At 33.6% G+C, this 16,100-nt stretch overlaps 2 protein-coding genes and 1 non-coding gene across 10 annotated transcripts; 2 read left to right on the forward strand and 1 right to left on the reverse strand.

Annotated features, from left to right (window-relative positions):
• Positions 1–1,419: 1,419 nt before the first annotated feature.
• Positions 1,420–7,977, forward strand: LOC100792309 (receptor-like serine/threonine-protein kinase ALE2). 3 transcript variants are annotated; one of them, XM_006576910.4, is made up of 8 exons: positions 1,420–2,001; positions 3,124–3,237; positions 3,327–3,425; positions 4,224–4,592; positions 4,683–4,946; positions 5,634–6,026; positions 6,126–6,366; positions 6,750–7,977. In XM_006576910.4, the coding sequence occupies exons 1-8, from the start codon at positions 1,833–1,835 to the stop codon at positions 7,459–7,461; spliced, it is 2,361 nt and encodes a 786-aa protein (XP_006576973.1). In that variant the 5' UTR covers positions 1,420–1,832; the 3' UTR covers positions 7,462–7,977. The 3 variants fall into 3 exon arrangements, with proteins under 3 accessions (XP_006576973.1, XP_014629328.1, XP_014629329.1); XM_014773843.2 differs by having other exon boundaries at positions 1,474–2,001; positions 3,109–3,237; XM_014773842.2 differs by having other exon boundaries at positions 1,423–2,001; positions 3,109–3,237; positions 4,224–4,946.
• A 2,196-nt stretch (positions 7,978–10,173) lies between these two features.
• LOC100794767 (putative ribokinase/pfkB superfamily) lies at positions 10,174–15,564 on the forward strand. Of its 6 annotated transcripts, none has more exons than XM_006576170.4 (12): positions 10,174–10,322; positions 10,416–10,505; positions 10,888–10,965; positions 11,053–11,106; positions 11,877–11,929; positions 12,475–12,625; positions 12,849–12,959; positions 13,291–13,417; positions 13,578–13,675; positions 14,409–14,547; positions 14,988–15,040; positions 15,152–15,479. In XM_006576170.4, the coding sequence occupies exons 1-12, from the start codon at positions 10,281–10,283 to the stop codon at positions 15,233–15,235; spliced, it is 1,080 nt and encodes a 359-aa protein (XP_006576233.1). In that variant the 5' UTR covers positions 10,174–10,280; the 3' UTR covers positions 15,236–15,479. The 6 variants fall into 6 exon arrangements, with proteins under 6 accessions (XP_006576233.1, XP_040869736.1, XP_040869738.1 ...); NM_001362178.1 differs by having other exon boundaries at positions 10,193–10,322; positions 11,053–11,127; positions 15,152–15,564; XM_041013802.1 differs by having other exon boundaries at positions 10,888–11,127.
• Positions 15,565–15,964: 400 nt separating this feature from the next.
• On the reverse strand, positions 15,965–16,036 carry TRNAD-GUC (transfer RNA aspartic acid (anticodon GUC)). The gene has a single exon. It is a non-coding gene; the product is annotated as a tRNA-Asp (tRNA).
• Positions 16,037–16,100: the final 64 nt, after the last annotated feature.

Here is a 16,100-nt window from a genome sequence, read left to right on the forward strand (position 1 = left end):
GAAGATAATGAGATATTAAAAGAATAAGTAATCGAAACGGTACACTCTATCAAGAAAAAATAAATGGTTGAAAATATTGCACTAACATGTTAATGCGTGAGTGTTGTATAGATTTAGGATATGAGGGTGCTTACAAGTTCCAACCCTTATTATAATAAAAAATTCTACATTTATAGAGTACAAAACATAACTACTCTTACTTGGTACAAATTCCTACTAAATTTTCACCATCAATGACTTTATTCTTTGATCTTTACCATTAATATTTTTATCTTCAATTTTCACCTTTGATGACTTTGATTTTCGATCTCCACCATTGATAGTTTTGTCTTCAATTTTCACAATTAATGACTTTGGTCTTCAGTCTCTATTATTGATAATTTTGTTTTTAATCTCTATCTTGATGACTCTCATCTTTGATATCTATCATTGATAACTCTATTTTTAATTTTCACCGTTGATGAATTTGATCTTTAATATGACTTTGGTCTTCGATTTCTACAATTAATTACTTTGTCTTCTATTTTTACCATTTATGATTTAGATTTTTATCTTTCAATAATCATCTAAATATCAAATTTTGATAGAATTGAAAATGACAATATTCACAAGCAAATAATAGTTTTATCTTATTTAAACAAAAATATGTTCCACCAAAGATATTTATAATTTTGTGCAAAGAAAACAAGTAATGAAGTCTTAATGACTAGCAACCTAATGTAGCTCAAACACCAAAATATAATAAAAGGCAAAAAAAAATCCTCATAAATTACAATAAGTTTTGGATTTTGAGATTCAAGGATTGCTTTGGTGGATTCACAAAGAATACACGTGTGGACAATATTTTTATTTATTTATAAAAAAAACAGAAAACACATGCAAGGCGTTCCGCACCAAATCAAATCAAACGAGAAAAAAAACAAAGAAGACCTACTAAGACCTATTCAAACTTTTTTCTTTCATCAATTCTCAAATAGTAGAATAGATTAAGACGAGTAGGGCATTCTTTGAAGGATTTAAATTTGTTTTTGCTTTACCATCACAAAGTTAATAAGACAACATTTTATGATCTCCACCAAATTTCATTTCTTTAAAATAAATAAAACAATATATTGACAGGGGATAGCCCCACCACGAAACAATGTTCCCCCGATGTCAACGTTTGAGAAAGAGAACGGAACGAAACGGCTTGGTCAGTGTCGTTTCGTTAAACCCTTTCAGCTCACGCTCCCACCGTTGAAGAATGATCAACCTAACAACAAAAGAAATAAACAAATTAATTAAAGATTTTGATTTTGAATATATAATAATGTTAAATATTTGAAGGAATTTTTTTTGTCAGAATCATATCATTCAACTTGAACATGATTGGCTAGGATATAAAATACATGTAATCTAAAAAAAAAAAATATCAACGTAGCGCAAAAAAAAAAAAAAAAAACTGAATGCATCATGACAATTCACACGCGCAGACACACTCACTGTATCACTGTCAACAACACTCCCACCAGCATTAAAGTCTCTCAACTCCCCTCTTCCTTCTTCCCCTCTTCCCCTTCTCCACGCACAACACACTCGTCTCTTACGTTTCAAAACCTCTCTCTTTCTCTCTCGAGATCTCTCTCGCTTTCTCGCTCTAACTTTCTCTCTCTAGCTTTTCCCATGCACGCCGGTTGCGTTGTGTAGATCTTCCACCGCATTTCATGGATCCAGCAACCGAGCCTCCTGCATTGTCTTCTCTCTCTCCTAGGGTTTCGTGATTCCTTCTTCTGCTTCGCGCTTTTGAGCTATGCGTTCTTTCTCCACCGGCTCGGCCTGCTGCCGTCTCCACCATGACCGCCGGCGGCTGCTCTGCCGGAATTTCGCCACCTGCCGGTCACTCCTTCAAGCCTCTTCTCTCTCCTGACGATGCTCTTCGCCGGTGTCGCGTGCGGCGAGAGAGAATGCCGGTGTCGGTCGTCTTCCTCCTTGCTCTTCTCAACTTGCTTTTCTCCTGCCAAGGTACTTTCACAGTTTCAGTGTTTCACTTTAGTATTGTTTCGCTGTTTTGATTTTCTGCTTATCTTTGTGCTAATTTGTGTGGTGGTAATGAAATTTGAAGTAAATGTGGAATAATGGAAGAACGGGAAGAACAACGTAACGTACGAGTTTGTATTATTTGGTTCTTTAGCGCCAGTTCCGTAGTACTGTAGCTTTTTTTTTTCTTCTTCCTCGTTGCTGGAATATATATGAACTAGATGTTAACGCTTTCTCTGGGAAGTGTATGCTACACGTGAATCCCTGACTCGTAATTAATATGTAGCAGTTACTTGCCAGGTTCAAGGTCAGAGTCTGAGACTGGGTATGTACATGTCTGCTAGTGCTAGTTCTGTAGCTTGGTAGCAACTGGGTTCTTCAATGTTATACTTTTTTATTTATTATTATTTGTGCTGTGTTGTTTGAATTTTAGTTGATTGGTTGTCAATATTTGCTAAATTATTTATAATTTTAATCGTGTCTAGAACAGCCTCTCTAATGTTTTTTTTCTTTCACTAAGTAGTTCTCTGCTAGCCAGTACATGTGGCATATCATTGTTTGCCCTTAATGTCGCGTTGGACAAAACCCAGTCTTCACTTGCCAAACCTAATTCTTTGATCCAGCATTATATTGAATATTCAATTTTTTTAATATTTGGTTTCTGAATATATATGTTCTACCGTTGGATTGCCTTAGGTACAGAATTTATTTAGTATTTTAATCTAATGACTCCTTTCCGTTAAAGCAGAACTATGACAATTTGATCTGTATACTGATATTTTCACATGCTGTCTCTCTTCTCTATGTTCTCTGCCTCAGCTACTAAACCAAGCATTGAATTGAATAATCAAGAAACATATTTTACTTGATTCTCTAATACCCTGCCAGATTGTCCGAGACTGATCATGTCAAGCACCTCATTTAGCTAGAAAATCCACAAACTGATTACTTTCCTGGAAAACATGCTTCAAACTTACTATCACACTCGTTGCTATTAAATGAAAAAGATTATCTGTTGATATTTTTTTTTTTTGCAAGAGATTCCTTTTGAGATCCTCTCTGTGGATGCTACTGTTATGTATGACATAATAGGTTCTTTGCATGCAGTGAAGTCGATTTCTTTGAGTGTGTCATTTGCTTCATCAGAACGACCTAAAATGTGGTTTGTTAAACCTTCTTCTGGACCATCTTCTGCACCTGTGCCATCTCCATCTTATCATGGTATATTATATTATTATATATTTCAATAGCTCGCTGTTAAACTTAAAATTAGCTTTGCATATAAGAGGGCTAATCTTTTCTTATTTTAGGTCCTCATGTAACTCCAAGACCAAGACATCATTATCATCACCGTCACCATCACAGCACGAGACCTTATGTAGCAGCTCCACCACCTTCAAAAGATCAAGGTAATTTTTTGGAATAGACAATCTTTCTTCCTACACTTTTTGAGGGAAGAGATAGTTATAAGGTGATGTCCCGTCCCCCCCCCCCCCCCTCTTCTCCTTAAAAAGCAGGAAAGAAGAGAAGAGAAAAATAAAAAAAAAGCTCGGCCAAACGCAACCAAAGTTATAATATCTCAACAACTATTGGTCTTTCCCTTTTCTAGTTATTATATATTTTTATCTTTATATGTTTTTCTGAACTCTCTATTTGGAAGTAAGATGATCAACAATGTCACCTGGTTTAGTAATCTAAGTTTTATAATTATGTTGCCTTCTTAGTCTTTTAGTGTAATTTGTGTTGTTAATCATGGTAAGACAATATAAATAGAAATGATGTCTAAAAAATAATATTTGGAAGAAAATTCATAATGAATCAGTTTTCTTCCTTAGATTAAACACATTTTATGTGAGGAATTTTTTATCTATTTTAAACAATATTTGCTTCTTGATGTTCTTTCAAACTGTCTGATAATGATTGCTCACTCCATATTAATGGTAAAAATGATTTTATGCTATATTTGCTTTTGGATGCTCAGCAGCACATGCAATGTGAATACTATGCCCTAGTTCTCAAAGTTATGGAATGGCTTAATGATTTAATTAATAGGCCTAAATATTCATTTTTCAAACAAACTCAAATTAATGATTTCTGTTAAATAAAACATTTTGCTCATTGATTGGATTTCTGAACTTAACATTTGCGTTTTTGACCCTCCCAGTTAGTGTCTCATACTGTATACTCAATACTGAAATTTCTGGCAGCTTGTGACCAAATCTGTACTGATCCGCTCACATCAACTCCCTTTGGTTCACCTTGTGGTTGTGTATTTCCCATGAAAATCAGACTTACACTGGATATAGCTCCTTATGCTGTTTTTCCGGTAATGACTGAGTTAGAGAATGAAATTGCGTTGGGCACTTATTTAGAGCAGAGTCAGGTGAAGATAATGGGTGCCACTGCTGACAGTCAGAATCAGGGAAGAACTATTGTTGATATTAACTTGGTTCCGCTGGGAGAGAAATTTGACAATACAACTGCATCTCTTACATATGAGAGGTTTTGGCACAAGAAAGTCCCTCTAAATAGGAGCCTTTTTGGCGATTATGCTGTTGTGTACATTACTTATCCAGGTAGTTGTGTTTCTGAGTTTCTCCTTGTAACATTTTACTTTAACAGTATCGTTATTCATTACTATTTGAGACTAAAGCTGTTTGTATCAGGAATGCCATCATCGCCACCATATGGATCTTTAACTGGGAGCGGTCCTAGTCAAAGTGTTGATGGTATTCTGCCAGTCAGTGCCAACTTTGTCAGCAAGAACCAGAAAATGAATCTCAGGACCATAATCATCATTGCTTTATCTTCCTTTGTACTCTTGCTGGTTTTGGTGGGAGCATTTTCGATTATTTTGAAATGGAGGAAGACTAGGAGACCATCAAGTGCTGTTGGCCCTGCGTTCACATCATCTCTAAACAAGAGATCAGGTATAGTTTTGAAGTTCTTTTGACATTTTTTTATGTTTAAATTGGCAGCATTTTTTGTTTGATTAATAAACATTTATTGTCTACTAACTAAAAATAATTTTCCTCAGGTTGATTGTGGCTCCCTTTGTAGTTTCTTTCTTTTAGTTTCTATGCTATTGTTATGTGAAGACAATTATATTTGTTAAGCTCTATTTTGGCAAAGTGAATTTACATGAGGTTTATACATTATGAGTTTGCAGTGTGTTGATCTGTTTGACTTTGAAGATTTTTCTATTGTCATTACTCATTGATGTTACTTTTGTACCACACTTCAATTAGGTTTTCTTGACTCACATGTGTTAGTTTTTGTGTGTGGGGGTGTTTTAATTTTTTATATGAAAAATGGACAGCTGTGAATTAGACTTGTTATACCAAATACGTACTATTAATGTCATCTTCAGGATCAATTCTATTAATGAGATGCCCTCTTCCTTTGGTGGTTATTGTTTTATATACACCTGCAGCTCAAATTTAGTAGTGTAGCAATGGAAACATTTTTATTTTATGTTTACGAATTCCTCTTTTGTTAGTATGTAAACTTGCATTTATGAGGTGGAAGTCTTGTATTTACTTGTCCTTGTGTATTTTTTATAGTAATTTTATTGTTTTCTTGAAGTAAATATAAATGGATCTATGCTTGGACTGCAGGCTTGGGGTCTATGTTGTCAAGTAGTATTACAAGCTCAACATCAATGTCACTTATGTCCACAATGGCTACTTCCCTGCTCTCTGTTAAAACATTTTCACTTTCTGAGCTTGAGAAAGCAACAGATAAGTTTAGTTCAAAGAGAGTACTAGGTGAAGGAGGATTTGGACGTGTTTATAGTGGGACATTGGAAGATGGGGCTGAAGTTGCAGTTAAGCTGCTAACAAGAGATAATCATCAGAATGGAGACCGTGAATTTATTGCAGAGGTTGAAATGCTAAGCCGTTTGCATCACCGTAACCTAGTGAAACTGATTGGTATATGCATTGAAGGGCGCAGGCGTTGCTTGGTGTATGAGCTTGTTCGCAATGGCAGTGTTGAGTCCCATCTGCATGGTAACATATTTTCATCAGCTCAAGACGTGCAGTCCATGTACAATTTGTGTTTCTTTGCTGTCTTTTAAATTATTTAAATGTTTGTTAATGATATTACAGGTGATGACAAGATAAAGGGAATGCTAGATTGGGAAGCAAGGATGAAAATTGCACTAGGAGCTGCAAGAGGATTGGCCTATCTTCACGAGGATTCCAATCCCCGAGTTATTCACAGAGACTTTAAAGCTAGCAATGTGTTACTAGAAGATGACTTTACTCCCAAAGTTTCTGATTTTGGCTTGGCAAGAGAAGCAACTGAAGGAAGTAATCATATTTCAACACGGGTGATGGGCACTTTTGGGTAAGTGTATAAACTGACTTTGTCTACAGCATTTTGATTAAGTACAGTCTTAAAACATTTCTAGTGCCAAATTGTAAAGTTCTTCAATGACTCCCATATACTCTATTAAAGTTTTGGATAGTATTTCAATTCTTGACTTTCTTTATTTAACTTACATATACTTAGTTTAGTTAATCTGTGAAAGATTCTAATAGTTAAATTGTATTTACTACTTGTCAACCATTTTGAGATTTATCTCCTCTCTACTAAATAATTTAGCTTTATGAGTTGTAATTCATTCGTCTAAGAAATGGTGGGACTATGGGAGGTGCATTCTGTTTTTCATGCATTACAAATTCCAGGTTTTTAATTTGATGCCTTTTCTCTGATCTTTAATTTTGCAGGTATGTTGCCCCAGAATATGCGATGACAGGCCATTTACTTGTCAAAAGTGATGTTTATAGTTATGGTGTTGTGCTGCTTGAACTTCTCACAGGCAGAAAGCCAGTGGATATGTCTCAACCTCAGGGACAGGAGAATCTTGTAACTTGGGCACGGCCAATGTTGACGAGTAGAGAAGGTGTAGAACAGTTGGTGGATCCATCTTTGGCTGGAAGTTACAACTTTGATGACATGGCAAAGGTTGCTGCTATCGCTTCAATGTGCGTTCACCCGGAGGTTACACAGAGACCTTTTATGGGTGAAGTTGTGCAGGCTCTCAAGTTAATATACAATGATACAGATGAAACTTGTGGAGATTATTGTAGTCAGAAGGATTCCTCTGCTCAGGAGTCTGATTTTAGAGGTGACCTTGCCCCTTCAGATAGCAGTTGGTGGAATGCGGGAGGGCTAACCCCTCGATTAACTTATGGGCAAGCATCTTCCTTCATCACTATGGAATACAGTTCTGGTCCACTTGAAGAAATGGAGAACAGACCGTTTTCAACTTCAAGCTTGATTGGCGATGAAATATCTTTACCGGTTAAGCATGGGAATAGATCAGGTCCCTTAAGAACAGTCCGAAACAAGCTGTCCTTGCATAGATTTACAGGAAGTCGGAGTGAGCATGGAGGACCTTCTTCCAAGCGTAATTGGAATGATGGCAACTGGGTTTAACAGGTTTGGGGGGTTTTCTACTGTTTTTGAAATGTACAGTTTCTAAAGGGATCAGAACTAATGATTGAGTGACTGATTTAGCTTAGGCATCTCAAATTTCTGCAGTTTTTATGTTATGGTTGGAGAGATACAGGACGTTGACAAATTTTGAAATATTGATTCATTATACAAGGAGGAAGTGTAACTTAAACAGTATTGTAAATGCCTTGAATTGTATCTCGTGGCGTCATTCCATTTCCATTTCTATCAGCAAGGACTAGCCAAAATGAACTTTATGACCATTCCTCTAGTGTCCATTTTTACCAGCAGTTGTATTTGCAGTTCTAGTATAAGAAACAGGTATATAATGGGAAAAAAAAAAATGTAATTTAGTAATTTATCATTGCCATGCATTGCCTCATGTATTCAATCTTACAAGATTAATGTTAACTTCATGAGACAGATATTACTATTAGAAGCTGTAAAGAGAGGGAAGTGCACATTCAGTTGCAATTAAACGTGATTGATTTTTTTTTTGTCGGCTGGTGGTGGTCTAAGAAAAATATTAAGAATACATTTTCTCACTTTTTTGAACACAATCTTTTTGTGGTTGAAATTTATTAATTTTGTAACTTTTAATAGATTTTAAAGGATTAGAAAGACTATTTATAGAAAATGTGTTCTCAGCAATCTCTATCCCTTTTGCCTGTTCAATTTAAAGTCAATGTTTTTATAGAATCTTCAATGCAAAACTCTAATTTAGTTTCTTAACTTTTTTAAGGGATCTTTTGTTACCATAAAAGATTTACAAACATCTACTAATTTTACTAGTAAAGTTTAACTTATTTTTAATGAGTCTTCATTTTACTTTATTTTATTTATCCATCCAATATAATTGTTAAAAAAAATTAAAAATCAAATCAAATTGATTCTTTTTAAATTTATTCGGATGATTTTTTTCTTAAACGAAAGTTTGATTCGGATTACAGTTTGTGTTTTTATGTTTCTTAGTGTTTTGTAATTTTATGTATGTGAAACTTATATAGTGTATATCATTTTCTTTTTAAGATAATTTTTTAAGATATGTTTGATTTAGAATAAATGAAAATTTGATAAATTTTTATTATAAAAGGTTTAATATATTAATAAGTTTCATAAATTTTTATTAAAAATATTTTTAATATAATTTAATTTAAAAGATGAAAAAAGTATATAAATTTTAATGAAATAATATTTAATAAAAATCACAAAAAATCAAATTAAATCAAATCAAAAAATATTAATTTATTTTAATTCAGATTTTATTTTAAATAAAAATTGAATTAAACCAATCTACATATATTTTATAAATTTGGTTCGAATAGTTTTTTTATGAATAACCGAATTGAATTACAGAACATCCCTATCCCTGATATTTCATTGCACATCATAAGGCTCCCAACTCAGTCTCTTCTTCACTCCTTTCGCACTCACATTACAAAATTCTCAAGTCAATTTCTTTTCAACTCCTCTCTCACTCACATCACAACGGCCTAAAATCAGTTTCTTCTTCACTTTCTAACCCGCACATCATAACACCCCCAAATTCCTCTCAATCATGGGAATCGTCATTGCAACTGGCGACTTGTGCTTCGTGGGTATTGCCACTGCTGCTGGCGATCTGTGCTTCGTGAATTCTAAACCCCCCCCCCCCCCCTCCCCAACGAAAGTAAGCACACATTCATCTCTTTCCTTTGTTTGTGGTGATGGCGAGAAGCTTTCGAGAACCTTTGGCCCTCATGTTCTTCTATTTTCAGTTTTCTCAAAAGTTGGTAAGTTATTTAATATTTTTTGTATTTTATTTATTTAGTTGTTCGTGTCCTGATAATTAAATTAGTTGTTTTAAATATTATAAAGGTTTTATATAGTGGAATAGTTTTAGGTATTATAAGTTATTAGTTTTGTATACCTTAGTTTTAGTTCTTAGTTTTATATAGTAGATTAGGTTTAGTTTTAATTTTATATATTACGTTAGTTTTAGTTATTGTAAGTTATTAGTTTTATATGTTAGTTTTAGTTTTAGATATTATAAGTTATTAGTTTTGTATGCTAAATTAGTTTTAGTGGTAGATATTGTAAGTTATTATTTAAATATATTTAAATTTTATTATGTTATTTAAATTTTGTATGCTACGTTAGTAACATCTTTCAAAACAGACCTATATGAAAAAATAGTTTGTAAAATTACTCTCAATTTGCCTCCTAAAGTTGGTTTACATGTATTTTCATTTACTGTTTATGCTTTTTAATTATATAAAATTGCCACCCTATTTTTAATTTGTTTTTTTAGATTTGTACAAGAAATATTGAAAATATATTTTTTAAAAAACATTTCTTTTCTTAAATTAGATAATCTCAATCAAGAAAGTGTAATTAAATCGGTTGAACTGAATGTATAAATTATTATAAATTCTCTTATACCTATATTTAATTCTTATCAATAGTTAAATAATTTAACACCAAATGATTCTTTGATGATAAATTTCATCATATCTTTATTGTTTAAATCTTTCTAAATAATTAATGTTTTAAAGACATTAATTCCACTCCTCTATAAACAAAGACATTAATTAAAGAATGGGCAATATACAAGTTTGATCGAAATTCATTAAATGCGACAAGTATAGTACAGTACATCTTAAAATTTGTTTTTAATTTAATAAAAATAAAAAAACAAGGTAATAATGATGGGCAAATTATTATTAACTGAAATGAAGATGGCATTGGTCAACCGATCTAGCTTTCTGGGTTTCAGATTGAGTTGGAAGCCAACTAATTAATAGTACCTCCAAAAAAAAACCATGTCCCGTGACTGTGATTCCCTTCCTGAAAACACCATTGTTGTGAGTCCTCTCGGCTCTCTCTACTCTGCGCCTACCCTTTTCATTTTTCAAGCTGAAAATGGAATCTTTGTTTGTAACTGTGTCTGTGTGCAGGTGGGGTGTGGGGCGGCGGGTGTGGATTTCTTAGCTACCGTTGCAACTTATCCCAAGCCAGATGACAAAATCAGAAGCACTTCCTTCAAGGTATTATCTGTCATCGCATCTTGTCATGAATCATGATAATCATAAAACTTACTCTCTCCGTCCCTCATCCATAGTCGATTAATTTATGTTTATTAATAAAGAAGTTAGTTAATTTAATTATTAACATTAAATTTTTATAATTATAATATATTTTCAAGTTTATTCTTAACTTTAATGAAAATCTATTTATCTTCTTCCATTTCCATAGGAGAGAGAAAGATAATTTAGGGTATTTTAATAAAAAAAATAATTAATGTACATGAAATAGAATTTTATAATAAGAAACAAAAAAATTTGTTGCCCTGTCTTATAAATAGGGAGGGAAAGAATATTTCTTTCTTTGTTTGGAGTTGAAACTTGATAATGTGCATTGTTTGTTTAGATTCAAGGAGGTGGCAATGCAGGTAATGCGTTAACCTGCACCGCACGCTTAGGCCTCAAACCAAGAATCATCTCCAAGGTTTTTCTTTATCTATCACACTTACACTGTGTGCATGTTTTTTTTTTTCTCTCCATTCTTGTATTATGTTTTTTTTATTTCCATAAGGTTGCAGATGACACTCAAGGCAGGGAAATATTACATGAGCTAGAGGTTGATGGGGTAGATACATCCTTTATGGCTGTAATTTTCTCGCACTTTCAATCTTCCCTTTTTCTTTTTTTCTATGGTGCCTTATAATATGATTGTGTCTTTGACTGTTTGACTTTGACATGTGACTTTTTGAGTGTAGATGTTGATTTGTTGAACATGTCTTCACCTGTGACAACTTTTTTGACTTTTGACCATTTGCTCACTCAATAGTAAAGAATGTATTGAAAAGAGTATGGTTCTAGCATATTTCGGGTGTGTATTTGAATTTATTTGCATTGTATTTGCTATAGCAGCCACTCTGTGATTGATTCCTCCTTGCAGTCATTTTCTTCATGGATTCACACAGTCAGCATCTCAGAATCGTGGGATAAAGATCGGATGGCTCATATTTTAGCTCTTAAATTGGACTTAAAACATGCATCTAGATATGAGCCGTCTGACTTTCATCCAATGGTTATAATGTGCTGACTGTATGAATCTGGTTTCCTCTGTGATCTGCTACACCAATATAGCCTTTTTTTAGAGCTTACTGCACTGTGCTACTATCTGGAATTGACTACTATGTCTATGTGCGTTCTTGAATTTTTAGACAAGCCGTGGTATGATTTAAGCTTGCAGCTAAAAGTTAAAAAGCCTTAGTATATGACAATGTATAATTCGATGTTCAAATTTTAATTTTTCCCTATTTGTGTTTGTTTTTATATAATTTTCATGCATATAATAGTGTTATTGCTGCTGTTATTATTATATTTATTTATTGTGCTTGCTATTATTTACAGGTCTCTAAGGAAGGCACTTCACCATTTACATATATCATTGTGGACAGCCAAACGTAATGATCATTGACTTATTCTTCTTTTTATTTGTATAGCTCCCCCTTCCAAAATGAAATTGTAATAAAATTGTTAGATTTCATCTTAAAACCAATTGGCATTAAGTGAAGTTGCCCAATAGATATATAAGCTGCACTCCAAAGAGTGAGGCAGCCGATGTGGGACTTGGGTATTTCCCTACAAAAATACAATAAGCATTGAGATTCTTGTCACTGTTGCCTCCTCAAAGTTGAACATAAAATAGGGCATACTGCAGCATAATTTAAAGAAAAATGAAATGAATTGAGGTTGCAAATTTTTTCTAATATTTCTCAATTCTTTTTCTCCTTTTTCTATTTCATATCAACTTTAGATACCTGAGATTGTGTTGTTTCACCCAGCAATCAGTGCATGCATGAGAAGGAAAAATAAAGCATTTTTAGTAAGAATAAAACAACAGTGTTTTATCATGATTCATAATAGTTAGATCTTCAAGCATTTTCTGTTAATGAGGCTGTTGCAAATTATATTTGTAACTTGACTAATCTTTATTCTAATTTTTAAGTAAGTCCCGTACTTGTATACATACCCCGGGATTTCCTCCAATGAAGCCAGATGATCTTCCAGAGTCAAATTTGCTAACTGCATTGAACGGAGCAAGAATTGTTTATTTGGATGGGAGATTGCATGAAACTGCTCTAGTTGTTGCACATGAGGTTATTACTTTTATAACTTATTACTTTCATAAACTGATTTTACCTTTTGTTGTTTATCTAGAACCTCCTGATATTCATGTTTTGTCTTCTAATTGTATTGTATTCTTTAATCCACTTAGTGTCTTTCACTTTATTATCTTCTTCTGGTAAAAAAGGTTGAGAATGAGAGAAGAGAGCATCATCTTATGGGAAGTAAAACAAAATCTCATATTTTCCGGTACAGGCAGTTAAGAAGAATATACCTATCTTAATAGATGCAGAAAGGCTGAGAGAAGGGTTGGATGATCTCATAAAATTAGCTGATTATGTCGTGTGTGCTGCACGGTTTCCACAGGCATGTACATTGTTTTCTCTGGAGTGATATATTGTAACAATGCGTAATATAGAAGTCTCCACAAACCTTGTTTTTGATATTCAGAAATGAATTGATTTTAACAGACTGCCTTTTTATTATACCCGTCTATCAGTAAATGTGTTTTTTGCTGTGAAAAATATTAACTCAATTTGAGCATCAGAAGAAAAGACTCACTCTCATTTAAGTGGCCTTCTGAAATTGAATTGTTTATACCTGTATATATGTTCTTGCATGAGCTGTGTTTTCTTTAATTGTATGTTTTCCTTTAAGCATCACTGTATGCATGAGATATACCTATCTCTTCTGACAGGCATGGACAGAGGCATCAACAGTTTCTAAAGCACTTGTTTGTATGCTTTTAAGGTTGCCCAACATCAAATTTGTGATTGCAACTTTGGGAAAAGATGGTTGCATAATGCTTGAGAGATGTGTTAATGGTACATGTTCCTATTTCTTCCAATTTTTATTTCGCTTTTAATTTTGTGGGGTGGGGGAGTTAATTGTATGCTAGCATTGGAAAGAAATAGTTGTTTACATTGTATGTTGTAGTTGCTTTTCATTTAAACAGTTTCTAACTTATTATGCTTTTATTGACAGAGGATCCTTCCGCTGAAGAAGTGGTTGTTGACAAATTACTGGAATCTCTGGAGATGAGAAAGAATGGAAGCACACACATCCCAACCTGCATATCATCGGTATTCACAATGAATCCCTAAACACTTATTCTCTGCTGTGGCATTACTGAAGTGAACTACTGAAGCAAATTTACATACGTGTGCTATGCTTTCTTTTGACGATAATGAGGTTCACGTTGGTGTCTCAGGCCCTTTGGCATGAACAGGCCTTTTTTTTTTCTTCTTAATGAAATATTCCTATAGTAACCTATATACCTCATCATTTATTTATTTTTGACACTAAAAAAGAAAATCCAAGTCTTTCTTGGTTAAGACTTAAGATGCAGAGGCTAGATGATCTGGCAAAATTGGGAAGACATTCAAGTGATGGCACTAAACCTTTGCATGGTCTCTTTAGCAGTCCTGCATTCATTTGCCATAAATTGACATGTACTCTGAAATTTTTGAACAGCTAAGGAAATCATTTTTGAAAAATGAAAACATCATATACAAGCTTAAGGCAATCCTTTAACAAACTAGCATTTGTTTTTCCCTGTTAGGGTCTTTGATGTAATAGTCCAATCAGTTACAATTATAACTGTTTCACTTAATTATAAAAATTATTTTTCTAAGCCAAATAGTCTGTTACCTAAACTGAGGAACGAGTGTACGTAGAGCAAAAACTTTTTCTGTGTATTAGTTATGATATTGTGGATCACTAGCATCTTTGAAATTATAGAAGGGATTGTAACTTAAACATTACATGCTTATTTGCTTTTGGTAGACTTTTCATTTATATCCTTTTCTCTTCCAGCCAGTGACAAAATTGCATGCAGAAGGTATAGGAACAGTTTGCAGCAGGTTATACATTGGAACAGCCAAGAACATACCACCATCAGAGCTTATTGATACAACTGGTGCTGGAGATGCATTTATTGGAGCCGTTCTCTATGGTAATTTACCACATTTGTTCTACATCTTTTCCTTGTGGCCTTCAAAGGGACTCACATAAACTTCGTAGTCATCATTCTTACTGATTCATTTACTTTATGATAATAACTTGTTGGTCATCATTAAGATTTTCTGGCTCTAAAAGGTTGGTTTGGCAATAGATGGATTGTCCCCCTTTGGTCATAGTGGTGTAACCTTAATTAGTTTCCATTTTTTATATAAAAATAGGATAAGTTGTTCTGCTTTATGATATTACTCAATACCGTGCCAGTCATTGTGGTTGCATTTGGGTTTTACTGTTTTTTTCTTTTGCCAATTGCTGTTCTTCAAATTATCCATCACCTCCTCCCCAACATCTAATTATTTGGTTTTCAAAGATGTTTTACTTTTACCAGCAGCATGTTTAACTAGTGAAATATACGCTGCCTTTGATTGCTTTCAGCTATCTGTGCCAACTTCGAGCCAGAGAAAATGCTGTGCTTTGCTGCTACTGTGGTAAGTAGTCTTGCACTCAAGTAATAAATAATAGAAGAGGATAGTGTATGCCGAGGATTAGTTAACTTTGGTGCAAGAGGCTTATGCATTCATTTTGATGCTCTAATGCAGGCAGCTTCCAAGTGCAGAGCTCTTGGAGCAAGAAGTGGTCTCCCTTACCGCATAGATCCATGCTTGGCATCCTTCATGCAGTAGCATTCTTTACTACCACTGAAGTGAGCCAAATGGTTTAGAATAAATTTTTTGGTTAGAGGAAGTGATATAATATTGGACATTTCTTCTACATCTTTGTTTCATACTTTCATCAAATGTCAATTTAGAATTCAAAGCCAACTTTAACACTGCTGGAAAAGCTACCCCTTTCGTTGATTTGTCACACACTTGCCTCACTATGGTGGTCTATATATACAAGTCCCAAGATACCATTCCATTTTCACAATATTGATGTCTTCATAAAGCATGTGGTCTCGTGTATTTAACGTTGAATGTCACTTTTGAAGAGTAACATTAAATATTTATGTTTAGATATATGGAAAAAAGAATGGCTGAGCTTTGTTTAATTAGTTAATTTAATAATTAAAAAAATGTTCAATGATGCAAGATTGTATATATGTTTAAAAAGGAATGGTTAAGCTTTGTGAAATAAGTTAATTTATCAATAAAAAAAAGTGTCATGCTATGCGACAAGATCCGAAAAAAAAAAAGAAACTTTAGATATATATGGAAGAAGGAATGACCGAACTGTGTAAATAAGTTAATTTCATAATTAAAAAAAAAACTATGTATTGTAATTTGTAAAAGGAAAAATATAAACTATAGAAAAAAAAAAGAGTTTAGATATATGAAAGAAGGAATGAGTAGGCTTTGTGAAGAAGATCGAAAATAGAAAAGCAGATACTGTAAAGTGAGAAAAAAGAAAAAAATCGCCGTTGCCGGGGATCGAACCCGGGTCACCCGCGTGACAGGCGGGAATACTTACCACTATACTACAACGACCTTGTTGTTTAGAAAAGAGCTATGAAACATGAAATATTAAATATGTAATGAAACATGTTAAGTC

The sequence above is a fragment of the Glycine max genome, chromosome 3 (assembly GCF_000004515.6).
Source record: "Glycine max cultivar Williams 82 chromosome 3, Glycine_max_v4.0, whole genome shotgun sequence".
NCBI classification, from domain to species: domain Eukaryota; kingdom Viridiplantae; phylum Streptophyta; class Magnoliopsida; order Fabales; family Fabaceae; genus Glycine; species Glycine max.

Excerpts from the sequence above, each read along its gene's own strand:
- LOC100794767 (XM_041013802.1), top strand. The coding sequence starts at position 10,281 with ATGTCCCGTGACTGTGATTCCCTTCCTGAAAACACCATTGTT. Across the intron at positions 10,323-10,415 it reads TTCCTGAAAACACCATTGTT|GTGGGGTGTGGGGCGGCGGG; the intron begins GTGAGTCCTCTC and ends GTCTGTGTGCAG. Across the intron at positions 11,930-12,474 it reads ATCATTGTGGACAGCCAAAC|TAAGTCCCGTACTTGTATAC; the intron begins GTAATGATCATT and ends CTAATTTTTAAG.
- LOC100792309 (XM_014773842.2), top strand. The coding sequence starts at position 1,833 with ATGACCGCCGGCGGCTGCTCTGCCGGAATTTCGCCACCTGCCGGTCAC. Across the intron at positions 2,002-3,108 it reads CTTGCTTTTCTCCTGCCAAG|GTTCTTTGCATGCAGTGAAG; the intron begins GTACTTTCACAG and ends ATGACATAATAG. Across the intron at positions 3,238-3,326 it reads GCCATCTCCATCTTATCATG|GTCCTCATGTAACTCCAAGA; the intron begins GTATATTATATT and ends TTCTTATTTTAG.